Source organism: Castor canadensis, chromosome 11, assembly GCF_047511655.1.
Source record: "Castor canadensis chromosome 11, mCasCan1.hap1v2, whole genome shotgun sequence".
In the NCBI taxonomy this organism is placed as follows: Eukaryota; Metazoa; Chordata; class Mammalia; order Rodentia; family Castoridae; genus Castor; species Castor canadensis.
The window spans coordinates 11,909,939-11,920,574 of NC_133396.1; the positions used below are offsets into that span (position 1 = coordinate 11,909,939).

The window sequence follows — 10,636 nt, forward strand, 5'->3', positions numbered from 1 at the left end:
GGGTCATCCCAGTTGCAAAATCGTGGAATGGTTTTAGCTAGGAAACACTGACTTCATCCCACAATCAAGACCCTCTCACTGAGGAAGAGGGAAGAACCAATGTTGATATCATGCCTGATTTACAGAAGAAACTAAGGTTTACAAAAGTCCAGTGACAGGCCCAAGGTCACAGAGCTGCTAAGTGACTCCTCAGTCTAGTTCTATACCATTGGCAGCTGCAAAGCTCACACAGCATCTCTTGGCTTCCAAATACCCTCTGGTGTGGAACAGAGATGGCAGAAAGATGGTGACAGAAACCTGAGAATGTATTCATAATCACATGGGAGGACACACATCTCCTCACAAATACTGACCTTCAGCCCCCAGTAGAGAGCCAGTTCCTGCAGAGAGTCCAAATGAGTCCTAAAGTAAAATATCTCTCTCCCCCTCTCTCCCTTCCTCCCTCCTCTCTCTCTCCCCTTCTCCCTTTCCTTTTCTTTCTCTCTCTTTCCTTCTCTTTCCCTTTTCTTCCTGTATCTCCTCTCTCCTCCTCTCTCTCTCCCTTCCTTCCTCTCCCTCCCTTTTCCTCTCTTGCCCTTCCTTTCCCTCCCTCTTCTTCTCTCTCTCTTTCCCTCTCCTCTGTCTCCCTATCTCCTTCCCTTCTCCTTAACAAAATGAAAAATCTGAATTAAAATGTTCATTGCTGCTAGAGGTAAAGCCTATCTTTTCTTTAAGGAAGGAAAATTGCAATAATTAGGATGGTTGAAATTCTAAATCTGAGACCTGATCAGAAAGGCAACTCAGCACCCATCTGGAGTCAAGCAGATGGGTGTCACCATGGGGCACAATCATGTCTCTTTCTTGAGGTTTCTTTGGGCTTCCAGTCCTGATTAAAACAGCATTTCTTCCCTCTTTCTCTTGAGAACAAGTTACAAATTAATCAACATGGAGGACATGTTGGAGTGTGGACCTAGAAAAGACGCTCTGTCCATGTCTGACCCCAATTCCTGCACTGTGTGTGTAGATGTGCAGTGTGTGGGATGTGCAGGCAGTCTCTGCCTCTAACTCCTCTTCACAAAGCAGCAGTGTTTAGAGTCAGCCTTGGTTTTGTCCCAGTTTATAGCTCATGGAAAACCAGTGAGCTGATGCAAATGACCCTGATTTTAGAAACTAGGTTTAGGGCTGTGGTTGAACAGCATGGAGTCACAAATGTCAGGTCTTGACTGAGCTCCACCGGTTCCTAGGGCGGGTCCTTTGACTGCTCTGTATCGTTACTTCTTCTCTAGTGCATTCATGTTCTCTCACCAGGTTAGCAAATAACCACACATTTAGTGGTTTTAAACACCTGTTAATTATGTCAGTTTCTGAGGGTCAGGAGTATGGGCAGAACTTAGCTGAGTCCTCTGTTCAATTTTATTTTGAGAGTCAGAGTTGTTGGCAGGATTTAGTTCCTTGCAGCTTTAGGCCCCCTGGTGGCTTGCTTCTTCAAGGCCAGCAGGCTTTGATCCTGAACCCTCTTATCAAGCCACCCAAGATAAGCCTCCTTTTGATTTCTTCAAAGTCAACTGATTAGGGTCCTTAGCTACATCGGCAAAATTCCTTCATCTGTTCCATCCTGTGATGTAATCACATAATCATAGTCACCCCAGGGCTCATCAGATTCACAGGTCCAGCCCATACTCAAGGAGATTGTCTAGAATACGCAGGATTGAGAGCAGAACCTTGAGACCTTCTTAGAATTCTGCCTGTCGTACCCTGTACAATGAAGATGCTCATAGGATCTGTGTCATTTCATTGGTCTAGAGATTAAGTGAGATGCTGGATATCACACTAAGTGCCCAGCAAGCAGTGACTGCTGTAATCACGTTAGCATTTTTGAACATCAACTCCATAGCAGGCCCTAAACTAGGAACTTGAAATTCAGAAAATAATGACACAAACCTTGCTTTAAAAGAAATCATAGTGTTCCTTTAGTACTGATAGTTTTCCCCAATTCAAAAGTAGGCAGGAAGCAATAGGCTTCAGTCCAACTAAATGATTTTTCTGATATAAAGACTCAAAGGTTTCTTGGCTTATTGGAGCAACTGTTAAAAATCAAAAGTGCTGAAGCCAATTAAATATTGTAATCCTTAGAATTATTATTTCCACCTTCAGTATCCCCCTGCTTCAGCTGCTTACACTGCAATTAAAGGAGCATCTATGTGGTGCCATTGCTCCAGCCCAGTTTCCGCTGCCCATATTGGAATAACCTGGAGGATTGGTCCAGAGTCCCCCCACCAAAACTCAGGTGCAGTTGGCATGGGGTCCATCTATGCCCTGGGATTTTTTTAAACCTCCCCAAGAGTCTCCAACACACTCCCAGGGTTGAGAATTGCTGTTCTGCCAGTTTAGTGTTTTCCTAAATTACTAAATTTCCTTTTAAAAGAAAGTGCTAGAGACCTAGAAGCCAAAGATACCTGAGCAGTGGTAAGAAATTTCCCACTTACTTTCAGCAAAGAAATTGAAGTCAACATATTTCAACACCTTTCAAGACACGGCCCCACATATCACTGCTCTCAGCAGAGCTGCTCATCTCAAGGCGGGGAATAGCTGGGTCAGTGCCAACAAAAGATTAATCTCCCCACATACCCAAAACAGCTGCTGGGGCTCAGCATGTTTTCTGCTTGCTAATTCAGTGTTCACTCTGCTAACTGCGTGCATTAAGCACCTACTGTATACTTCATGCTGACTGCTGGGGCTTCGAAGGTCAGAAGTATCCAAATTTGACCTTCAATAGCTTGGAGTCTAGTGCCAAGATGCAAAGATGCCCTTTCTGTGCTCAAGGAGATGTGCTTTTGGATCTAATTAGGACATGGAACTAATTTTGAGGTTAGAAACAAATCTTTTAAATTTTTTCTCAATTTTCTATGAATATGTGTATCACTCTCCAGGGTGTAATCACTTCCAGAGAACAGCCTCTCTCCCTTCTTCTCCTCCACTACCCTGCCCCCAAAAAATCATTACTAAGGATAGGAACTTAAAAATTGCCCAATTGGTTATCTCACAGGATTAAAGAGCAACTCAGAGCCCCTGGAGCCCCTGCCTCCTCCCTCTCCCTCCACCTCCTCCAACCCAGGAACACACCCTGAGCTGGGTGGGGCCGACCCCTTCTGCATGTGAACACCCCCTGCTTGCAGCAGAACTGACTGTAAATGCGGCACAAAGCAGACACTGACTGACTGAGGGCTTTGGCCAAGCCCAAGGAGGCTGGAATCCTCTTTAAAGATAATGCTGGGCCATGGGCGCCATTCAAGACAGAGACATGTGGTCTCTGGTGTTATAAAATTAAGAATAGGTTTGGTTCTCCTGGGGTCCACAGGGAAGTCGTACCACGTGTGTCTGCAAAGTTCTGAGATGCAGAGCGGCAGTTAAGCTAAATGGGACAGAACTCTTGCTCAACCCAAACGCTCCTCACTTCTGCTCTTCTTTCACGAACAGAAGACTTTGCTCTACGCTAAGTTCCAGAATCCTACCATCACCTCAGAATGAAGGGTTTTAGCAAACTCAGAAAGAATTATTCTGAGTTGTTTTCTCATACCTACTCCAGCATTCCGAGGAAACTGCCGTGTGAAGCCTACTTCATTCTCTATTTTTAATACTTTGAGAAGGGCAGGGCTTCATTCCCAGGCTGCTGGAGGCCTTTGGGAGACCCACCAGCAAACACCAAGTCTAGCTCTCCATAACATCAGCTCCTTCCATCTAGGGAAAAGGAAATGAGCAACACCTAAGGTCAGGGCTGTCCCAGTAGAGGAAAAGGTCTGGGAAAATCCAGAGATGCAGACTTGCCATTCCTTACCCCTTTGGTGCTCATGTGTGGGAGAATAAATGACTCCCCAGCAACATTAGGAAGTTAGACTAAACAAGTCGCCAGCATGAAAATGAGTGACTCAGGAACACAATAGGATTTACTGTTTGTTTGCTTGTTTTAATAAAAAGGAGTTTTACATCCCCACCTTTGTTTAAATGTAAACACGTGTAAAATCTAGAACATGGACTGGAAGATTTCAAGATCCCTTGGGGCCCTAGATTTTATAATTGAAGCAGGCAAGTTTGAGCTTGGGTCTTTTAAGATTTGGGCACGGGCCAGGTGTCTGGCCTGAATATGGATTTGGAAATTGCTTAGAAAACATCAAAGGGCTCATTTCTATTTTGGAAGCCAACACAGATCTCTTTGCTACAGGGGATACTGAGGCATCCACTAAGGCAGGGCTGGCAAACCCTGGGCCAAATATGTCCTCTACCAGTTTCTGTATGGCTTGTGAATTAAGAATGGTTTTCCATTTTTAAATGGTTGAAAAATAAACCAATTGTGAAAAATAAATTAAGTAAATTAAAAGAATTACATTTTATGACATGTAAAAATTATTGAAAGGTCAAATTTTAGTATCCATGAAGTTTTATTGAAACACAGCCCATGCCTACATATTTACATATGGTCCACAGCTACTTCTGTGCTACATCAGCATGTTCTGTAGTTGAAACAAAGACCGCATGGCCCACAAAGCCTAAAACATTTACTGTCTGGCCTTTTAAGAGAAAGTTTGTTGACCTCTGCACTAAGATAAAAGAATAATCGTGCACACAGGCAGAAAAATGAGAGGGTCATATGATTGTTTCTTTATTTGACATAATTAAACAACCATGTGGGAGCCTCTAGTGATCTTCTCTATCAGTTAACCCCCCACAGTGAGCATCAGCCCAACCTATGTGACATTAACAGAACAACTCACCAATAAAGCACCTGGCCATGAGAATTGCCTGCCATGCTTTGTCACATTCTCATAGCTTCTAGAAAAGCCTATCAGAACATCACTAAAGTCGATTTATCTCCTACCCAGAGCTCTCACTTTTGGCTCTGGGTTGATAGTCTGCTTCATCTCTTGTCATACTGTTGGGTTATATCCAAAGAAATTAACCCTATGCAAGCCAAGAAAGAAGCAAGCACCCTATGTGGGATGCTAGAGTGTAGCCTTTCTCTCCCTACTTCCTTGGAACAGATTGGAAGCTGCCAATCCCCCTGGGACCTGTTTGTCCACCTTTACTCTCCTCGAGTCTGGGCACCACCAAAGCTGTGGGACGAAGCTGGGAATTGCCTCCTCCAATAGCAAAGAGCTTCCGAATACATGATGTAAGTCTTTTTAGGGTCCTCCTCTCCCTACTTTTCTTTTCCAGAATGAGAAGTGAGCTTGTACTCTACACAGGGGTGAGCTGAGCAAATGAGGTGTTGTGGCTGATGAAGACCAGAAGAGCAGGAGTTAAGTAGTTTCTAAGATACCACCATCTACCCACTCCCACCCCTCACTTCCCTGCCACCAGATAAGACTTGGGAGAGAAATGAAACTCTGAAGTAAGACCCAATGCATTATCAATTTCACTGAGGATGCTTCAAAAGAAAAAGGAAGGAAATCCTCATTTTGGACAGTTTTCTGAAGTTCCAAAAGGTCTTTTCCACCCTAGGGAGCTCCTGATCCACCTCCGTGTTCTGAGTTTATGTTATGCCTCCACTGTGTAAGATGTTAACAGGTTCATTTTGCCTTGTGGGAGAGCTGTTTCTGAAGTTTGCCTTATTTTGACTTTTTCTACCTAGTGTCTTAAAATCCAGAAATGTCTTCCTTCAAAACTTTATGTGACAAACTTCTATTGAGGGCTTCCCCTACAGGATGTGTAATCCATGTAGATGGATAAAACAGATGATGTTTTCTAGGATCTTAGGGTCTAATTGGGACACGATCAAGTAGAGAGACACTAGTAGAAAGTCAAAAAGGGACACAGACCCTTTGACTAAATGGAGTAGAAGACAAAAATCAGGATTCTATAGGATGAATACGATTAAAGCCAGGAAAGGCAGGAGAGGAAAGGAGGGGTAGGGGAACAGGATACAAGGAGAAAAGTCACCTTTTCTCCTTGCAAATACAAATGTCAGCTCTTATACGAAGAATATGATGGTAGTGGGGATGATGGCAATGATAAGAAAGAGGAGAAAGATGACTATGATTCTCCTAAAGAAAGTCAATATGGTAAATCAGAGGAAAAAGCAGAGCTGGGGGAGGCCAGAGATGGAGGCCTCTCTCACTTTTCATTGCATATATAGCACTGTGTTAGGTGAGCTATGGCCAAAGCTGATCAGGATAGTCTAGTACATCTGAAGTCAATTGGCACCAAGCTGAAGCTCTTTAAGGTGGACTCTAGAAACTACCTTCCTTGGAACAGAGTAGCCACCCTGAAGACACATGTATGAATTTAACTTTGATACAAGAGAAGGTGACAGAGACCTTAGGAAAGCCTATGATTTCATCTTGGATCCATTTCTCCATAGGGAAGGGAGAGGTTGATCTTCTGTCTCCTGCCTGCCTCCTGAACTACTGTCTTGATCCCCCTCTGGTATTTTATGGTCAATGATGGAAGAAACAAAACAAGACACATTTTTGTTTCCTGTTGTGTAGGAGACAGAAAATGGGCTAACACCCTAATTGCAATGAGGTTCTCAAGCAGCCCACTCCTCAGCACACCCCCACCCTCCCAGGTGTCTCAGTCACTCAGCCATCAGCAGCCAAAATCCATCCATCACCAACATCAGTTCCTAACCATGTCCCTGCCTCTGGGAAACATGGAAGAAATTAGGGTGTGGATACAGATAGCCTTTGCTGAGCCTCCTCCACAAACAAGGGGACTTGGAAGGGGTATCCTCATAAAGAGTCAAGGCCAGACCTCACTCTCTCATTTGCCACACATGGGAAGAGCAAGAGGAGGTACCAGTTGTAAAGAAGAAACTGACATCCAGGCAGAATTTGAGACTTTTTGTCAGTCAAAAAGAGCTAGGCAAGAGAAAGAAACTACTTGAGGGTGAGGTGATCAGGAATGGATACCAAGGGCCAAAGCATTGGAAGGCAAGCCACCCAGCAGGTGCCACAGTCAATAAAGGCCTCACAGACTTGTGCCTGGGAAGTAGACATTGCTAGAGGAGACTTCCTGGTCTGCATTGGTGTCTCCTAGTAGAATGCTAATGGGGCTTCTTTGATCAGTTTCTAGCAAAAGCAAGATGAGAGTCACAGGTGGGACCTTCCATCACCCATCAGATCTTGCCTCCTATCCCTGGGAAGGATGGTTTGTAACCCAGGACATTATTTTATTATTATTATTATTATTACTACTAATTTTGGGTATTGAACCTGGTGTCCTGTACATGCTAAGCAAGTGCTCTACCACTTGAGCCACACACTCAGACCTTTTGTTTGTATTTTGTTTTTAAACTAGGTTTTGGCTAGCTTTGCATAAACTTGGCTCAAACTTGTCTGTCTCCCATGTAGCTGGGATTACAGGCAAGTACCACTTCATGTAGCTTTCATTCTTTTCTTTTCCTTTTGGTGGTGTTGGGGCTTGAATTCAGGACCTCATGCTTGCTAGGCAGCAGCTCTACCAATGGAGCCACTCCTCCACCCATTTTTTTTGTGTGTTGGGTATTTCTAAGATAGGGTTTCATGAACTATTTGCCTGGGCTGGCATCCAACATCAATCCTCCTAGTTTCTGCCTCCCCCTCTGGAGCTGGGGGATGAGTTGAGGTCCCGCAGATGTACAGCAATGGTCCCAAACTCCCAGCAGCAGATGGAGGGCATGGTCCTTTGTCTGCCTCCCAAGGCTACAGAAAATCAAGAAAGGTCAATGGAAATTCAACTAATCAACAAGAAGCATGAATAAGAGCTTCCCGCTTTACAGCACACTTCTTGTCTCAGTGGATCCCATAGCCATGTGCTCCCTGGTTCCTCTGCAGGCACACATGGCTCATCTGCCCCCACAGGGACATTTCAGGCACTTTATGGACATGAAGGTGGAGAAGAGACTGGCTGGCTGGAAGGAGCGCTGCAGTCGCTTTGGAGACATTGACATGCACAAGTGCTGCCAGTTTGGACAGATCTTCTCTCCTTTCCAGGCTCTTGCCACCATGGTGAGCTCTTCTTTTGTAATGGATTTCAAATAAAATCTTTTGGGAGACCAGTGCCAAACCCCAAGTTTTACTCCTTTTAAGGAAAATATTAGTCAGTTCTGTCCACAAAAACACTGCATAACAAAAGATTCCAAAATTCAGTAGCTTGTAATCACAAGCATCTATATAGCTTGACTCATCGTCTGCAGGAAAACATACACCTTTTGCTTCTGTTCACTGTAAGCTCACAGCTTACAGTGAAAGAACTGAGAATAACTGTCCCATCTGACACTAGATAGTCTCTTGTGTCAAATGGGATGGTATCCCACAGGTCAGTGAGGTTTGGGGGGAAATCTGAAGGCAATGATTGCAGATTCAATGTTCACAGACAAGGTAATTTCAAGGGAGGAGGTGAGTGGGGGAGGGGGAAGTTTTTAAATGAACATTCTGTGGTGCTAAAATTTGAGTGTGTCTGTCAATCACTTCAGAAACCTAATTAAAATGTAGATTCCCAGGTCTGTAGTCTCTTCAATTTGGAGGTTCTTGGGTGGGGGTTGGAACTTCCTTTTAAAATAATTCTCTGTTCACCACCTTTATGCATCATTACTTAGTGTGTCCCAACCTTGTTCATAGCTCATACAGAAAATGGTACATCTTGAAAGGCACACTGGGATAAACTTAACAGGTTACTAATGGGGCTAAATAATTAGGACTTCCAACGTAAAGGGGACCAGTATGTCCCTGTACCAACTCACAGCTCAGCATCATGCACTGGAACCCAGCTCGGGAGCTTTTGGTACTCTTACTTACACTTTTCTGAATATCAGAATCACGTGTATCCATTACCCCAGAAAAGTTGAATAAGAAACTGTGGATGCAAGTCCTAGGCATCAGCTCATCAGGCTTTGAAGCTCCCCCGATGGTGTGACCAGTTCATCCTGGATTTCCCAGAACTTACCTGTGTGCCTGTCCTGGGACTTTCTGGCTTTTAGCACTTTAAGTCCAAAGCCCCAGGAAACCCTGTTTTAACCAAAAATTCCAGGCCCTTGTAATCAGAACAAATCAGATGGTTGGTCACCTTATCAACAGATGAGTCCCATGAGTGGCCAAGCTTGGGGGGGCATACATCTCTGAACTTTCTAGAAACTAGCCAGATTCTCCCCTATCCGTTCACTGGCTAATATCCCTAAAGCTTATGCACAGCCTAGAGCTAAGCACTAGTACAGAATTCAGTAATGGAAATTCCAACCCAACCCTCAAGGAACTTGCAGTCTCCTAGAGAAACTGAGCCACATGCCAAAATCATGGTATAAACACAAACATAATGAACTCCATAGCTGATGGCCCAGAAGATGAGAGCAATCCAAACAAGAGCTGCTTTCCGCCAAACCCACCCTCCAGGGCAGAGCACATATGCCATGCATTGAGAAGACTAGCACTCAGAGCTCTTATTGCACGCTAGGTATAGCAATAAAGACTTCACAAATACTTAATTCTCATACCTTCCATCACATGAGCATAAAACATGAGGAAACAAAATCTGAAACATATGAAGTCACAACTAAGATTGTTACTGGTCCATGACAGAGCCAGGATTTGAACTTGATGTTCAAAGGGCTGCTCCCGTCAACAGCTCCCTGAGAGCTCCCTGTTGTTGGTGGTGATGCTGAGCAGGCAGCACCAACCCTTATGCCATATTTCATTGTCATTATTCTCTGCCTCATAGGAGATGCGAAGAGTGGTGCTTCCCCGAGACCTTCCCATGAGTTCTCACATGCAGAGACTGGGTGCATCATGCCTCACTGACATGAATCTCCAAGACTTACCTTTGTCTTCCACAGAGCTGACTTTGGGAAAGGATGACAGCAACCATGAGAAAGAGAAACCAGTGAGCTACATTAAAACGCCTTTATTCCCCCCAATAGTTAAAGCAACAAAATATAATGACATGAAATAAAATTTGAAAAACTGTATTCTGATCCCTGGCTGCAAGACTTTACATGAAAACAATTAGAACATGGGGTCCCAAGAATGCTGAGACAGTCTCAAACCTGACAACACTCAATAACTTGAGGCTCTGTATGATCATTTTGGGGAGGGTGAAACAATTGGGAACTGCAATGCAAAACTGGAACTGAATCCTCAATTAAAAAAAAAAAAAGCACATCCTCACACATCAAATCAAATGTTGATAGTCTGCTGTTTTTTCAGAGAGAGAGAGAGAGAACCTCTCCCAGGTTCTCAGCAGATTTCTCCATGGCTGGAATGGGGTGGCTTGCCCCTACCCTAACTACAAAGGAAACTGAGAAAGGAATTGGACATATGCTGGGAGTCATGGTGTACCATCAAGAAAAGAACGTGGGAAAATGGCTAATCGGTAGCAATCAGTGTCTGCCATAGTGGGGCACTCAGTAGTTTGTACGTCAGACCATGACAAGGAGAAGTTTCTATTTATTGTGAGTGGAAATGTGCCTTCTTTTATTTTGTTCTAAGCATCAATCCTAAGGCTGCTCTTCTGAAAAGACTTCTCCTCCCTAAATAGCTTTCATTTTCTTTTGATGATTAAAAGTGATCTTATAATAAATTACCCCAAACCTCACTAGCTAGAGACCACTTGTGTTTGCAAGTTGATAATGCAAATTGATAATGCTAAAACCTCTTTTCCATGTTTTTGTTGGGTTGTTTCTTGGCACCAT

General features: G+C 43.9%; 1 protein-coding gene across 1 annotated transcript in view; it reads left to right on the plus strand.

The window, feature by feature from the left end:
• The window catches only part of LOC141414065 (uncharacterized), a 29,374-nt gene extending 19,330 nt beyond the window's left edge, over window positions 1-10,044 (plus strand). Inside the window, exons 3-5 of the mRNA XM_074048936.1 lie at window positions 5,016-5,221; window positions 7,788-7,961; window positions 9,667-10,044. Of these exons, the coding sequence (XP_073905037.1) occupies window positions 5,016-5,221; window positions 7,788-7,961; window positions 9,667-9,897 (611 nt within the window). The 3' untranslated portion in view covers window positions 9,898-10,044. The remainder of the gene's footprint in view (window positions 1-5,015; window positions 5,222-7,787; window positions 7,962-9,666) is intronic.
• The last annotated feature ends 592 nt before the right edge of the window (window positions 10,045-10,636 follow it).